At 33.1% G+C, this 17,528-nt stretch overlaps 2 protein-coding genes across 2 annotated transcripts in view; one reads left to right on the top strand and one right to left on the bottom strand.

Annotated features, from left to right (window-relative positions):
* Positions 1-3,403: 3,403 nt before the first annotated feature.
* LOC130623558 (uncharacterized) lies at positions 3,404-8,683 on the bottom strand. The gene is made up of 2 exons (XM_057439052.1): positions 8,632-8,683; positions 3,404-4,658 (listed from the first exon to the last, which is right to left on the bottom strand). Exon 2 carries the CDS (start codon positions 4,636-4,638, stop codon positions 3,709-3,711), a length of 930 nt encoding a protein of 309 aa, XP_057295035.1. The 5' UTR covers positions 4,639-4,658; positions 8,632-8,683; the 3' UTR covers positions 3,404-3,708.
* A 5,400-nt stretch (positions 8,684-14,083) lies between these two features.
* Positions 14,084-17,528, top strand: part of LOC130623560 (syntaxin-1A-like) — an 87,191-nt gene continuing 83,746 nt past the window's right edge. The window contains exon 1 of the mRNA XM_057439056.1: positions 14,084-14,094. The gene's annotated coding sequence lies outside the window, so the exon portion shown is untranslated. The remainder of the gene's footprint in view (positions 14,095-17,528) is intronic.

The following is a 17,528-nucleotide window of genomic DNA, read 5'->3' as shown; positions in this document are numbered from 1 at the left end:
AGAGAAAAGATCTTTATCATACGTAATACGAAATCTTTTTTTGCATATAACATATATTTCATACAAGGAAGAGGCGTAGCCACAGGTGTTTCGCTAAAAGGGGTGAGATTACAAATTTAAGCAAGCATCAAAAATATTAAACACGCAATTTATTCTTGTCTTCTTTTAACCAATTTCATACTGTAGTCCTATAACTAACAGTGGACTCATGCAAATATAATGCGTGGAATTTTAAACCATAATGAGGTCTTCTAAGTCACTTAAGTTTCGGCTAACTGAGACCAAACTGAGTTGATATCTTAGCTCACTAGTTAGCTCAGTAATGAAGGAGAAGCCATTTCACGTGTTTATCTCTTAAAATTTTCAAAACTAAAATAAATGAATTGTAATAACATAGGGGAAATATCACTTGAGAAAATATAAAACAAAAATATTTTTACTCACACACATACTTTTACATTCTTTTGAGATATTGTTTGCAAAGATTTTATATCATGAAAACGTATTTCTTTAGGCGCAAGAATCAGGGCGCAATTTTCTAAGAGCGCGCAATCCAATATTGCTACATTGCACGCCTGAGCAAAATTTCACCGTAGCACCGGGCTTATTTTTCATTTTTTTCATGTAATGTATTAAAATTGACAGAAACATCACCGAAATAAATTATTTTGATTTTATACAACATCTCTTTTAGTGCTGTATGTACCATGCAGAAACTGTGCAATTCCTAGCTGTTCTATGTCCAGGAAACATAGACTTAGTTTGTTTAAAGTTTCATTGGCTAACAACGAAGTAAACAAGAAGTGGGGCGCTGATCTCATCAATGTTATTACGAAGTACAGAGTAATAGACCAATCTCTAAGAGATCGCATACAAAGTCGCAAGTTGTATATATGTGAAAGGTGAAAGACACTTCACAGAGGACGACTATTATGTGTGTAAGTAGAACTATTTTGTTCTTTTTTTATTGCTGTTCCTTGGTTAACAGACTTGCATGAAAATATAATGCACATTTGGGGCTGGCTATACTCAACCTGCTAAATTCTCCTGTCTGTTTAGATCCAACGCGAAAAGCATTGAAAGAAGGAGCTTTGCCAACGTTGAATCTTCTTTTAAATAGTGTTACCTCTGGCAGCCTTAACATTATCCATCAGTTCTTCAACATCAATTCAGAAACATGAAGAATTTATGGTTTTACAACAGTTATCCCTTCCTAATTCTCTGTATACAAAGCTTTTTTTGACTTCACACATCAAATTAAAAATTTATCTTTGGCTAGTTGCTGGAATATCAAAAGTGAAGAAGATGTTATTACTGTAACTTGTCCCTCTGATTGTATTACCAAAGTACGAAATTTTTATTGATAAATCATTGTCGTATTCTATAAGAGTTTATGGTTGGATGTTACCTGAACAGCATCAATTTTATTTATCGAATGGCCGGTCATTCCACAATGTTATCCAGTCAAACCTTATTGCCGAGCTAAATAGTTAAGACATATGCGATGGCATTGAAACACCAGATCCTGACAAAGAAGTAAATTTTCAGAAACATGTTGTCCCAGAACATTTTAATTATACAAGAATTTTCAGAAATCTTAAAGAACTCAGAATAAAATTTCTCAGCACTTCCACTGTACTTCTCAATGGCAAATTTGATTTTTCCCCAGAATTTCGCAGCCTCCTCAACAAAAAAGTTGATGTTTGAAAATGCATTCCTTGTTGCTCAGGGAAACACATACCTTTCTTTACTATGGTGATACATTCAACAACAATTACACGTAATTTCAAAGGGTGAAACTTCTTCAACAGCTGCTCCTTTTTAGAAAGAGGGATATACGCATTTTCATCAGTTGATTCACTATTTTTCCCTTGATGTTTGACGTTTTTATGTCTTGTCAAACCTCTGCCTGTTTTTGTCACTTTTCCACATTCACTACAAACAAATTCATCAGTATTTTTCACGGTAGATGATTCCTTAGATATAACTGCATGTATATCAACGTTAAAATCACATCATCGTCCAAAAATCCACCCTCAATTAAGTAAAACTAATCATCTTCCCCACTGAGAAAATCCTCCCTGTTCGCCGCCATTTTCAAAAACCGTGCAGTGTGAGCGGGTCCTGGCAAATATTGCAACTATAAATATGTTAAAAAAGGAATCGGCCAACGGCGCTGACTATGTTGTTTATAAAAACATATGGTCGCCAAAATTGAGTGAAAATTTGAGCAAGCCTTAAAATATAGTGGACAAATATGCTGTTTGTGTCAAAACGGAAGATGATAAATTAGTTGGACGTTTGAAAAAGGAAGATCAGGACGTTTTACTAAGACTATATTTTAGCTTCGGTTATTTTTCTTTTATTTGCAATCCAGGTCGAGACAATGTTTTTATTGATACCATATTCTTCAGCAATGCTTTTGTTTATACTTTTGCCGTGTGCAATTTTCTGCAGCGCTTTATATTTATCGGTTATAGAGATATTCACTTGCGTCATTTTCATTCACTTGGTGTTTTAATTTGCCTTCTTCACCTTAAAATTTTGAATAGTTTTTCGCGATTTATTTACACTTAGTGTTTAGATTTGAACGTCGAATGTTATGGTTCGAATCACTCAATTTGGATGATATTGCATTGCGTTTTCTTTTTTCTGTACGTAAAGTGCTACCTGGGTGATGTAAAAATATTTAAAACATGTGTTTTTGGTTTTGTTTGCCGTATTTTGTAGCATTTGATACTTTGAGTTCGTTATATACAGGTTTTATTGATTCAGCGGACGGAAAATTTGGTACGCATATTCGAGGGTTCGTTATATCGGGGGTTCTTTATATAGAAGGAGCTTTTAAGAGTTTCTTAAGGCAGAATCCAAGGGGAACAAACTTTGGTTCGTTAAATCGAGGTGTTCGTTATATCGGAGGTTCGTTATATCAAGAGTCTACTGTAGTTTTAATTGGATGGTTATAGTCACGTGAGTTTGCACTAATCAGGTTTCCATATCACATTTTGTAAATTTTAAAATCTTTCGACTTGGAGAGAACATATTAAGTTAGTTAAAAAAGAGATTTCTAAAAGTTCTGCTCTGAATAAAACCTCTTCAAGGAGCATACATTTTCTTTTTAACATTGCTATTTAAATTATGAAAGCGTTGCCATGGGGTAGCATTAATATAACAAAATTTAAAAGAAAAAATGCAGAACCAGCAGGATTAACACATGCCATGATTTAAACATGCCAGTAGGGTTATATTAAGACAAAACAAATATTCCCAATCTAGGCCATAGCTACAGAAACTGAGTATGTATGCCAGCTAAACATATTTCAAGTCCTTACCTTCATGTATAAGGTGGAAAATTTAATAGCATTAAATATTTTTTTAAGAAAGTTCAACATAAATATCCAACTAGATTTCTAGGTAATAATTTTTTGTCAACCAAAAATTTTAAATCAAACTATTTCTTAAATGATGAGGAAAAAAAACAATCCATCTACATATATCTAAAATCGCATTTCTTGCTGACGGCTCTTTAAATGACAGGAAGTGAGGTGTAAGATGCCAAGATTGCAGAATCTTTTATACTCCTATCATTTTTAATTATGTACTGGATATGTATACTAATTGTAAAAAGTTTATCTTTGTACTTGTGATAGTTGTATGCTATCGAAATTTGTTTTGTTCAGTGAAAACAAAACAAATGATTTCGACGTGTTAACAGTATGTCCAATCTGTATGATTTTTTGGCCGACATTTTATATCACATGGTTTTCTTTCAGTCACATTACAAGGTCGAATACATCCAACAAACAAAAAATCATCATATCTTTTCGTTGGAAACGGTACAGTACCATCGTATCTCGTACAAAGGTACGAATCGTGTTGTAAACTTTTAGGTTTCACTAATGGCCAAATATATCTGGCTAAAACTGCTTGGTCGTTCAATTTTGTAGCTTCGTGATTTCCAGACCTTTTCTCGGCGTTTATCAAAACCATATTGACGATTTTTTTGGCTAATGTTCTATCCAAAGCACTTCGAAAACCCCATAAGCCCGCTAAGACTTCAGTTGTATGCCAATAATGATCCCGCATAACATGCATGATGTGACCACTTTCCAACCATTTCTTTACTGCATCCTCTTCTCTTTTTATGATCGGTGAGTCTAGATCTCTGAAGCAAACAATATCGACAGTATCATCCGCCAAAGGCAAGAATCTCCATACTCTACCATTGATTGACGTTATGTCTCCGTACAATGACGTTGCTGTGACATCATAAAATTTTAGATTGTCAAATTTAGAAGTATAACTTTTGATATATTCTTTGCTAAGAGATTTATCGTGGTAAATTCGAACTGTCCAGTTTTGATACAAATTACTTTTTATTGCTTCTTCAGCAACCATTCCAATCAGATGTCCCCATTTTTTTGCCGAATCTCTACCAAATATGGTATATGAAAGAACCAAGTTTTTTTTAATTCGTTCTACTTCATAAGGCTCGATTGTTGAAATATTTCGTTGACCACAATTAAACACATGTGTAAATTTAAAGAAATCTGTTTGCAACTGGAATGTGGATAAAATCAGGAACAGAAAAATGAAAATTAAAGCAGCTATTACACATTTTCTTTTAATGTTCAACATAACTTGTTTCTTTTTGGGATCTAAAGAAATGTGAAATGTCAACTTCAAATGAAGATTAAATGTTAACATTCGTTTTTTATACTGGTACAAGAGTCAAGGTGGATAAACCTGAGACTGCTGTAACAACAAAACGCTTTAAAGGGAAACTACAGCTATTTATATATATTAATCTAAATAGCCAGATAGCCTTCAGTAGCATATTCGTGATGACGGTTTACTTGTGTAAATGTTTTGAAAAGAAATTGTGTGTCGAGATAAGAATAAGTATAAGAATTTGATTCGTAAAGAAAAATATTTATAATAAGAAAACTTTTCGGCCCTGCTAAATACAACAAGAGATCTAAGTAATTTTCTCAACAAATGCAATATAATACAATACAACCTTGCAGTAAATGACTTGAATAAAGTCCCAGAGATTTTGCTGTGGAGCCTGAAAGGTTTCTCGAGACGAAAGATGAGGTAAAATTGACGTAGTGTTAAAATCTTTCACGTTGAATTTCCAAGTAAGTTCGGATTAAAAGTAAACCAAGAAAGAATTATTTTAAAAAGGTGATTTTATCTCGAAAGATCGAGTTCTCAATTAAAACGTGCAAAAAATATAAATACATAAAAAGAGCAGCTAGAGACTGGGGAGGATATAAAAAAATATGCTAACCACGCACGTGTTTTATAGCATTTTTAAGAAATTTGGAGTTTGGAGTGAAGCTTGACTAAACACAGAAGAAAAAACAATTTGATAACACATACAGTAATACTATAAAAAATAAATATAAAAAATAACAAAAGATAAAATCCCTAATCAGACGAATACAGATAAAGATTTTTAAGGAAGGAAAGAAAAAAATAATCAACAGAGTGACACGAAAAAATTCAAAAAGTAAATTCGAGTAGCATAATGTAAAAAAAACAAATGTTTTCATAACTCAAAACATTTCTATAATTATATTCCAGCACAGCGACTTTTAAATATACAATTTTATTACAAACGAACTAGCAAAAAAGGTGAATTCAGCTAGATGTACGAATTGGCTATATTGAATTGAATATTGAAATCTATTGTGAGAACTGGGAAGACGCCTAAGAACGATAATAAGAAGTGAGGTGAACTATTAATAATTAACAAGAAAATATAAAGTATAAATACGAATATGTAATTGCATTAAATATTTTCCGCAGCCTGCTCGTAAAAACATTTCCAACACAAGCTTGGGTTTCATGTTCAATACAGACGTGTATGCTGAAAGTGAAACAAACTTCGAAAGCGTCATTGTCATTTTTATTGAAAAAAAAATTAAATAGACAAGAAAAAAAATTTATTTGTAATTTTAAATGTGAACTCATTCGCAGGGGTTTCGTAAAAGCTACGATGGAGTATATATTCATTCATTCAATATTCAGTACGTAAAAAAGTAGGTCTACCTCTTTCAAACTTATATATTGTGGTTGATATTTTACACTGTTGCTGACGTTAGACACGCGCATGCGTACTGTTTACTGTTTTACATTATGAATAACCGACGAATTCTTATTGGCTTATCCAATTTTTGAAATATACGAGGAAACAACTAATACTTTCTTTCTTAAAAGCTTGAATAACCAATTGATTATTTAATTATTATTTAAAAATGTGATTAGGCTCCTAACAGTGGAATTGAACTAGGACAATTCATAACCAAAAACGCGTTTATTATGAGAAACATTTTCAGGATCAAACGTTGAAATGACATGTGCAGCTTAGTTCTTCTAAGAAGATCTAATCAAAAGAAAAAATCTTGCTTATAAACAAAGTAAATAATTGAAAAAAAAAGGAAATAGTGGCCTGATGGGTTTTGTAAAAAATGGTGGATGGATGAAAATTAAAAATCACACAATTTTTCCTTGAAATTAAAAAAAAAAACACGGAAGAAAGCAATTTTTTAGGTTTTTGCAAGGATTGCATGACATATCGAAAAAAATTTCGAATGACATATTTTATATTCATGAAAATATTTGTAACATCCCATTTTTTTGGAGAAAGCCTTTTCAGAGGTTTCATATCCATCACATCTTCGAGAAAATATGTGCAAAATGAGTTGAGCATATTTTTTTAAACATTATGCATGATTGGAACTCCCGTATAAAAATATGCATGCAAAAACAAAAATCAAAGTGAAGGAGTATGCATATGAGATCTGAGATCGCAAAAAATTCAAAGCTAGCTGATGTAGATAATTGTCCTAACAATAGCGTAATCATCTTTTTAAGAAATAAACAAAATTATCTAACAAGTCGACGTGAAAATATGTGTATTTATAGCTACGGTGCCAAGCTATCGGAAATCTGAATATCAAATTGGAATCATGTTGAAATATAGTTAAATAAGTAGCTAATCCTTCCCGTTCTTCGAGAAACCGTAAAAGAAGTAGCACTCATAATTTAACTTCACCTGCTAAAAAAGGCCTTCTGGCATAAGAAAAGGGTCGTGGTTTGATGATGTTGGTGAACATACACCTTCGACGAAGTCATCAGCAAGCCGGAACAAACCCATTTTTTTAACAGCTTCCTCGGAGTCGTATTCTCATTCTTCTCAGTTATTTTTTTCTTCTGTGCTACTCTAGTTTAAGGCATTTTTTCATTGTGCTGTGTTCATAAAGCTGTCTCTTGCAACCCTGACTTCTGAACGCGTGCACGCATATTCAGCATAAACAAAGTTCGCACACTATTAATTATCTTTCTGCATACTCAGTTCACACATTCTCTTAACACTTACGAAAATCTTTAAAAACGAATATCTTGTTAGTAAATTTTCGCATACATTTTTTCACGTTTGTGGTCTCTTTTTCCGAAAGCTTCCTATTGGCCCATTCAAATTTTTTGTAATGAAAAGCTGTATAAATTATGCAAAAAAGGGCCCGGATTTTTTGTATAAACTAGTCGTTAGCCTGTGGAAAATCCACGGGTTCGCCCGTCCTTTTTATACCGCATTGCGTGCTTCTCGCTATTGCGCAGCTAAGCTACCATTTTGCGTGACAGACAGACAGACAGACAGACGTATACGGGCATTATAATATAGACTAGTCGTTGCCCGTGGAAAAATCCACGGGTTCGCCCGTCCTTTGAATTTACCCGTGGCAACAAAGTGGATAAGAATATATCGCATTTGATATTCGTGATTCCGTAACATCATTTTCTAACTTAGCGGGGGTCCGCGCAGAGACAGACAGACGACGGCTATTATTATAGAGACTAGTCGTTAGCCCGTCGAAAAATCCACGGGGTCGCCCGTCCTTTAAATTTACCCGTCGCAACAAAGTAGACAAAAATATATCGCATTTGATATTGGTGTTTCCGTGACATCATTTTCTGACTCAGCGGGGGGTCCGCGCAGAGACAGACAGACGACGGCTATTATTATAGAGATTACTTATAAGCAAGTTATGACGGCAGAAAGAAAAAAATATGCATTTTTTTTAATAATTATATATAATTACAAATAATTTCGTAACGACCGTCCAGTTCGAATCTCTATAATTTGAAAATTTCTATAATTCGAACGAGTGTTCAGTCACCGTCAATTTTCTTTAAGAAACTCTTTGAAAAACTTTCTACAATTCGAATTTCTGTAATGGTGCAAAAACGAGTCTGCGAACACGCGTTCCGAAAAGAAGCAATATTTGTACGGTGAAAAAAAAATGGTGTGTGTTTATTAAATTATATTTCCTTTTTGGAAAATCAACATTTCACGAAAATAACATCATAAAATACAACTTTCATCAAGCATACAGAAACAAAACAAAAAAATAAGAAAAAATATAAAAGTATTGATAATTTGTAAGTTTTTTTTGAGACTACTTGTCATATGAGGTGTTTCCTTTACAGTAACCTTAATATGGTTCATATTTTTGTAAATAAAAATTTGTAAGTATTTTCACTAAAACATTGTATACTTCTAGAGATTTCAAATTTCAACTAAAAAATATATAGTAGCTACGAGACAAAATAATCTTGCCTTACTTTTGACAGCGACGCTTCCTTATAAGAAGAGAAATTATATCTTACATTATCTTCATTTACTATTGAATGCATAAGAGCTTCAATCAAATTTAAACCAGACGAAGTAAATAATTTATTACATGAATCGTCTTTGTGGCCGAATACTTTTTCTCTATAATTTATTTAAAAGTCAAACTATGCACAAAAGATTATTTTTTAATATGTTGTCATAAAAATAAATAAATGCACCTTAACTAACTAACTTTACAAGATTATAACCCGTAAACAAATAAATATGTTTAAAAAACCTATAAGTAATGCATAAAATGAATGTAAAGCAATTTCTACAAAAAGTTAAGTTTTTTTTGATACCACCTCCTGACAGATGTGTCACCATGACAACAGGTGTGACGTCATATCAAATAAGCCAGAAACTTTTAGCCAATAATATGGCTTTTTCATATTATCAATGAAAACACTTAGACAGGTTAGCAGGAATTGTTTGTGGCTTGCCAATCTTTATAGAATTATTTAAGTTGATGAAATGAAGGTACGGCTTAAATTTTAAGTTTTAACTAGAATGTTTTACAACGGTAAGTAGGAGAATTCATGCTGGTACGAAAGTGTGTTGAGAAGTAAAACTTTGTACCACTCGAAAGGCGTAGATTTAAGAAAAATATTTTCCTTCTTTAGGACATGTTTAGCAAATCTGTTTGTTATCACAGTAAAACAAAAAGAGTGCTAATGTAGTTATCCTGTAGGGCTACTACGTCTAGCGTGCGACGCCGGTGCTGAGCTAGTCTTAAAGGAGAGGCTAACAAAAACCTTTTTTGTGGCAGCCACAAAATAAAATTTAGGCGAAGTAGCAAAAATTAAGGAACGTCTTAATCCCAAAATCAAATAAAATAACTAATATAACGACACACAAATAACTATGTTTCATTAAAAATGTTGCTAGGAAGACATATGGATATTTATCCATATTCCTCCCTAGCAACATTTTTACAAAGTTTTTATGGCTGTGCATGGGGGAAAAAGAAGCAAGTTTGAGATGTACTTACCAATAAACATTAAAAACAAGCCTTTAACTCACGATAACCAAGAATATTTTTCGTATAATCAGGGTATGTAGCACGTCTTGCAAAAAAAGCTAGAGCCATGAGATTTATTTGTAAATTCTTAAATTATATTTTTATATATTTATCGATAATAATAGGAAAATTAAAGATTCAATTCTCGCATCACACTCCCGTAAAGCCATCATTTTCCTGTCTACATTGTCTTTTTCAGGTATGACAATAAAACATGAACCATGAGCTGGGACCTAATGCCTTACCCTCCGTGAAGCAAGTACAGTGGAAGTGGGGTCATAGTCAGCTGGTATTATGCCTACAAATTAAAATTGCTGGCAAAGTAAATGAGAAAAGAAATAATATCATTCGCCTCTGACATCCTCTTTGTGTCATTTCATTGCTATGCAGCCAACCAAAAATAGTTAAACAAAAACATTTTATTTTAAAAACATTTTAGCCTGACATCGACAATATGGACGGACCCCTATGCAAAAGTCTGCATCTTTTTCTGGTGTCAAAAGATTTGATAAGGTGATCAACAGCGAATAAACAGTAACTGCTTCTTGCTGTTAGTTTCTATTGTTCAATTGAATTGTTTTCTCTAGCCTTTTCAGCCCAACTTGTTTTTATTTTTTTCTTAATAGTTATAATACAACAAAATTATCCTGGTTTTGTTTTTATTTATGGATTTTTTCCCTCAAAGTTCCCAAAATTTATGTTTAATTTAGAATATTGGGTATTTTGTTCAACATTGTCCCCAAGTATCTTTTCCATTTTCTAAAAATTTCAAAACAAAATAAATAGCTGTGGCATCGGGTTGTTATCGTCACAATCTAGTTGGGTTAAATTACTTAAAATTGCTACTCTTGTTCGACTGCCGTAATATTCGCCACAAGTTGTATTGCGAATAAAGAAATAAACTAAAAAATAAAAAAAGGTTGCGAAGCATTACGCAAGTTGAAAGCATAATTGAAACTTTTTGTATTTTTTGTTTCTCTTCGATATAATACGGCGAACTGCTAACATCTTACTGCGCGTCGTAAGGTACGCTTTTTAATCGGAAGATAATACACGGAACGCAGATAATAAGTGAGACTTTAGCGTTATCGATTTCGAAGATGAGAAGACGAACAAAGCAGCTTGTGGTATTTGAAGCCACGGAATCTGCTGCAATGAAATTCAAAAACTCGCGGGAAATAATTAAAACAAAAATAAACTTAATCAAGATTTATAAAACAGCTTCAAATATTTGACAAAAAAACAATAAAAACGCGGTGTGAGGCGCCGCTTTCCTCTTTTTATCTCCTCACGCATTAAAAGATTATATCTCTCGCTCTCATTGAAGGCAATCTAAAAAGAAAAAGAAAACTGTTTCATATAGTGAAGTGTTCAAATACATTACCATCCACTGCCTTTGAGGGATAAATTTTAAACTACAAACATATATATATATATCATTTGTTGGGACAGAGCTCTCAAAAAGTCTTCATTAGATACAATTTGCTTGATATAATAAATAAAATCATGCAACTCTGTTTACTTTGAGGGTTGTCTTCTTCTGGGGAATAGTCGGTAGGTAGTCGGTAGAGCGTTCAATTCATATCCATATGGGTTCAATCCCACATAACAGTTGTTGAAAATAAATTTAAAGGCTTTCTGTAGCTCAAATGAGGCTTTTTAACACTGTATAACCGCTTTTATTGTCCCTCCTAGAAAAAAATTGACAGGGTAAATTTATTGGAATTAATGAGGCTAACCACATAAAATATAGATCACTACTTTTTGTGGCCAAGACAACAGAATTAAAAGCACTGTTTTTCATTTGGAAAGTACAAATTGTATTTAAAAATTTGCCCAAGCTTGCCCTCACACTTATGGCTTTTTTTGTTAAAAAATTTTTTTTTTCGCTTCTTAGTTCGTGCGACAAAACGAGGCTCAAATATACGTAAGTATCGCTAAGTTTTAACGTCCTCGGAGATTTCATCCTAACGGCTGGCTTTTTCGCCCCTCTGATTGTAACTATGTGACATTACTGCCAGTGCCTGCCCTTCCTAATAATTTTTTGCAAAAAATATGAAAATACTAGTCGTCAAACCATTAAAAAATCCACGGGGACGCGCGTCCTTTACATATCACATTTCGTGTTTCAGTAACAGACAGACAAACAGACAGACGTCGGCTATTACTAGCCATAATTACCACTTATGCGCCCCGAATTGCTATAACGATTTAATAAATACGAATTTAGAACGGGATCGAAATTTAATCGAGATCGAAATGTAACATGTAACGGGTGTGATAACAGAAATGCAGAACAGAATCAAATAGAGACTTGTGGATAAGCCTATTGCCCAGGGAAAAAATTATAAATAAGAAGCCCTGTGGCTTGAAGACTTCCGTCATTAGCCTGTAATTATTCGGAAATTTGAAGTATAGAACTTGAAAACGGAGAACGGAGAACGTAATAAATAAAAATTAAGAAATATTTTTTTTACATATATATAGTATATATTCTAAAAACTTTAACTGGATATTTTTATAACTGATCAAAAAAATTCTTGAAATTCTAGGATACAGATTGTTAATGTATGAACTTGACGATTCGAATATAACAACATCTGAACAAGTTCAATTTCAATGAATTAATAGTCAATTAATTAACTTATAAAATCCTTCAAAATCTACTCTCTCGTTGAAAATGCTGATGGTGGATGGTTTGATAACAGTTTATCTGAAAAAGAAAGTACATTTAAAAATAAGAAACAAGAATACAATTTTACCAGGAACTGAATTGGTTGCGTAAATATTGTCTCCCTCTCTGATTTAAAGAGAGAATTTATTGAAAAGATCAAATCAATGCCATATGATGCACAAGGTATATTATATGAATATATATGCATATAAATTTAATCAAGCTTTCGATATCATTGTTAAACAAGGAACATTTTAAGCAGACAATACATGATTTTCAAACCTGTGGACAATACAGGATTCATTTTGTCGAAATGATTAATTAAATTGAACAAATTAGATCTTTATTATTCTTTTTTGATTTTGAGGAAATTGATTGGTTATTGTTAAAAGTTGAACATATCTAACCTTTAAAATTTCAAATGGAATTCAACAAGTTGAAACAAAATAGCGTAAACACACAATTAAAAAATTGTCATATTTGATGGTCCTTTTAATGAGAATTTCAAAAATTATTTTCTAAGAAATCTTTGGGCGAGGTCAAGAAAGTTTTTTAAGCAAATTAGGGTCCATTTCTTCAACAAAATATCTGGCTATTAGGCACTCAAGGAGAACTGATAATTAGCCAGTAACAGAATGGTTAGCCGATGCAGAATAATTATATATATGATGCATACAGTATAATTAGCCGCTCATACAGCTAATTGTACGATAGATATTTTTTTTTACTTAAATTTCCACACATTTCTTTATTATAAATCTCACCATAGCCATCTATATTTATACAGATCCACATAAAGCTGTGCTTCAATTAAAATTAAAAATAGGAACAAGAAACGTTGTGCCAAGAAGATAACAACAAACTATTCTGATTTCAAGGAAAAACATGAAAAAGTGAAGAACACAAAGAAGCCTGTAACAACAATTATACTGTCGGTAGCGTATAGTTATATTGTAACGGCTAACTATCATGTCATGACTGTCTGGTGCAAGCAACAATAAATTTTTGTCATGCTTCGACAACTTTTAGCCTCACAAAGGTTTCTTTAGAAGTTATTTTAGCCCGATTTCCCCCGAAAGAACAGGGGTTAGGTGTTCAGCCCCTAATGATAAAAAAATAGTGCCGATAAGCCGTAAACGCTTGCATATAAAAGGGTGATTTCGGCGACTTTTGAATTAAATTATTGGTTGTCGTCTGGATACTGTCCACACCGGAGCATTCCCAATGCGTACAATAGTTGGGAAAAGGTCATTTTTCGGGCCTTGTTCGGATCCATGCTGGTTTTTTCAGGTGAATACTTTTTTTCAAAGCGCTAAACTCGCCCGATCTTTTTACGTCGTATGCGGATTATCGGCATATGCCTTTAAAGGTTTTTAAAGTTAATTAAAGCACTATTTTGGTAGCTTGACAGCTAGTAAAAGTAGTTTTAGAAGAATTTAAAAATAATAGTATTTAGATCCCTACCTACATCAGTAAAGCTACTACGACAAGCCATACCAGGAAGGGAAGACCTACAAAATATAAGCAGTTTTAGTCATAGCCAAACACGGAATGTTCTGTTTTCAATTTACTTTTGTTATCGCAGTCAGATTGTTAGAGACAGTAGACATCATAATGTACCTTAACATCAGAAAACGACCTTAACAGATAACAACATTTTTAAAGAAAATTTTTAATTATAAATTTTGATGTCTTCATAAATTGCGGTTCTGAGTTTAATTTCATAAAAGGCAAAATAAAATCCTTTTACTTACTTACTGTTAACAGGCTTAGCAACAACGTGGTTCAGAACAATGTTCAGACAAAACCAAATATATTCTTGAAGATAAATTCACGTGGGCTGCACCCACATTAAACGAGGCAAACGAAGCATTATATTACAAAGCTCCATATTAGCATAACAAAAGAAACTCGATTAGCATTTTTTATCGCATTCATATCTTTAGAGACAACAAGGACACAAAGACAAAAAACGTTTTGCTCGATGTGTGTTCTTTTGTCTTAGTAATACCAAACACACAGGTTGTGTTATATTAGAGCCGGGTTGGATGATCGAACAGAAGTCCCCCGCGAGGTAGAAAGTGGAAAAAAAATTCTGCCGTACACAACGCAATTATAGAGACTAGTCGGTGACCGTGGATAAATCCACGGTGTCTCCCGTCCTTTCTTTACCGCATTTCGGGTGTCTTGCTACTGCGGTAACCATTTTACGTGACAGACAGACAGACAGAGATATGCATTTAGTCTTGGCGTTGCAGTATATGAAGAATGTTAAGAGGTTCTCAACAATCCATTTGAAACGTCTAAAGGCTGATTTCCATGCAGTAGTATTTTGCGCCCAGTTGTAAATAGCGCCGGGACTTATATCGCATATGCCAAAACCATTTTCATTTGGCGCATATATGGAAATCGGCCTTAAAACATATTAGCACTTAACAATCACCTAATCGTTTTACAAGTTCACAAGCACAGAAGAAATTATTTGAATATAATTTCTCTTTTGCAACACTTATGTAGGAAAAAAATGAGGGAAAAGAAAAAAGATTTTTTAACTCAAGATACTGTAATAATTTTTGTTTAAGAAATTGAAAGATTTGAAAATAATTTTGTTGGATTTTGATGCGTTTTGCGATAATCTAGAGGTGTTAATTTTTGAAACCTTCCTCTATGGCAAAAACATGGTTCACCCTAGGGAAGACAATAAGTTTATTCGCACAAAACAAAATTACTTTTGCAGCGCTGTTGATATTTCGTCCGCCTTCGTGTTTATATAAATGATTCAAGTTTCTTGTTAAAAGAACGGCTCATTATTACGTCTTGTTGTTATGCTGTCGAACTAAACATAACTTCTCTACTCAGGTGATTATTTTCGTCTCAGTATATATGCGGTTAACAAAATTACCCTTTAATTACCATTTAATTGCATGTAACAAAAACAATGGGGAAAACTATTTAACAAATGTGTCTACATGCGTAATTGTGTTCATAAAGATTATCATTAAGTTACGCATTGCCAAGCAATTTTTATTATATTCATTTTATATTCAATCATATTTAAGTTAAATATAATAGCTACAATATTTCTTACACCAACGGTTTATTAAATTTGTATTTTATGTTTCATGTTAAAAAATTACAACTCTTTTTTACATAATGTTCTCAAAAGTTTCCACTGACTATACGCATATAATCGCTCTCGTATAATTTCTCTCGTATAATTGCTGTCGTATAATCGCGCTCGTATAATCTCTCTCGTATAATCTTTCTGGTATAATCTCTCTCGTATAATCGCTCTCGTATAATTGCTCTCGTATAATCGCTCTCGTATAATTGCTGTCGTATAATCGCGCTCGTATAATCGCTCTCGTATAATCGCTCTCGTATAATCGCTCTCGTACAATCGCTCTCGTATAATTGCTCTCGTATAATCGCTCTCGTATAATTGCTCTCGTATAATCGCTCTCGTATAATTGCTGTCGTATAATCGCGCTCGTATAATCTCTCTCGTATAATCTTTCTGGTATAATCTCTCTCGTATAATCGCTCTCGTATAATTGCTCTCGTATAATCGCGCTCGTATAATCGCTCTCGTATAATCGCTCTCGTATAATTGCTCTCGTATAATTGCTCTCGTATAATCGGTCTTGTATTGTGCGTGCTCATATCGTTTCGCTACATGCATGGTTCACATTTTTTTCTTCATATTTTATAGCTAGTTCAATCTCATTGAGTTTCGCGGTCAAGTGACTTTGTATCACCAAATTTTTTACAAAAATTTAAACATACAAGTCTTCGTGTTTACTTCATTCATGCCTCCTTTTCATATTTACAAATCTTTCCCCCGCCCCATCGTTTTGTCAACTTAGTCCCCTAATCAAGTGGTTTCATCATAATTTTTATATTTACATCTTTTCTAATGTCATCTTGTGTACTTTACTTATTGTCGTTTAAATTACTTTGATATAAATGTAATGATGGTCATTTGAAAGTAATTAACAATACATTCAGAACAATAAAACACGACTTAACAATGATGTTTCAACCTTGGTGTTAAACTAAGGTTTAAACATTATAGCATTGTTAATATTTACAAAACATACTTTTTACCGAGTAGTAGTCTAAATAATCCACGGAAATACTCACAAAGTTCCCAAAATTTGCAAAATTGACCATGTGAGTGACCGTTAGGACATGAGAGTTGAAATCAAACAAATAACCTAATCCTAAGACCGCTGCAAACTTTGACAATTCTAAATTGCGTGGATTTAATATAGAAAATGCCTAAAAAAACACTTGTTGGGCAAACTTCAAAATTTGCCAACTTGTCTAAAAAAATCTCAAGGTTTTCTTATTATACTCCATACAAACGTCTTAAGTGAGAAGTACTGTTGGTATGTTTAACACTTTTATTAACAGAAATTCTTAGAAAAAACTAATGTGCTTAGCAGAATGTCCAATCCGTATGATCTTTAGGTCGACATTTTATATCACATGGTGTTCCTTTTTTTATAATGCAAGGTCGAATACAGCCAACAAATGTGAAATCGTCAGATCTTTTCGTTGGAAACGGTACACTTCCTTCGTATTCCTTACAAAGATACGAATCATGTTGTAGAGTATACGGCTTTATTGCTGGCCAAATATGTGTAGCTAAGACTGTTTGGTCGTTAGGTTTTGTAGCTTCTGCACTTTCAGTCCTTTTCTCAGCATTATTCAAAACCATATCGACAATTTTGTGGCCTAATTCTCTGTTCATAGCATTTTGGAAACCCCACATACCAGCCAAAATTTCAGCTTCATGATGCAGATGATCTCGCATAACATGCATAATGTGACTACTCCCTAACCATTCCCTTACTGCATCTTCTTCTCTTTTTAGGATTGGTGAGTCTAGATCTCTTATGCACACAATATCTACAGTATCATCCGCCAATGGTAAGAATCTCCATACTCTACCATTGATTGACGTTATGTCTCCGTACAATGACGTTGCTGTGACATCATAAAACTTTAGATTGTCAAATTTAGAAGTATAATTTTTGATATATTCTTTGCTAAGAGATTTATCGTGGTAAATTCGAACTGTCCAGTCATGATATAAATTACTTTTCTTTGCTTCTTTAGCAACCATTCCAATGAGATATCCCCATTTT

The sequence above is a fragment of the Hydractinia symbiolongicarpus genome, chromosome 13 (assembly GCF_029227915.1).
Source record: "Hydractinia symbiolongicarpus strain clone_291-10 chromosome 13, HSymV2.1, whole genome shotgun sequence".
In the NCBI taxonomy this organism is placed as follows: Eukaryota; Metazoa; Cnidaria; class Hydrozoa; order Anthoathecata; family Hydractiniidae; genus Hydractinia; species Hydractinia symbiolongicarpus.
Note: the sequence above shows the minus strand (reverse complement) of the source record. Positions and strands in the feature narration are given on the sequence as shown.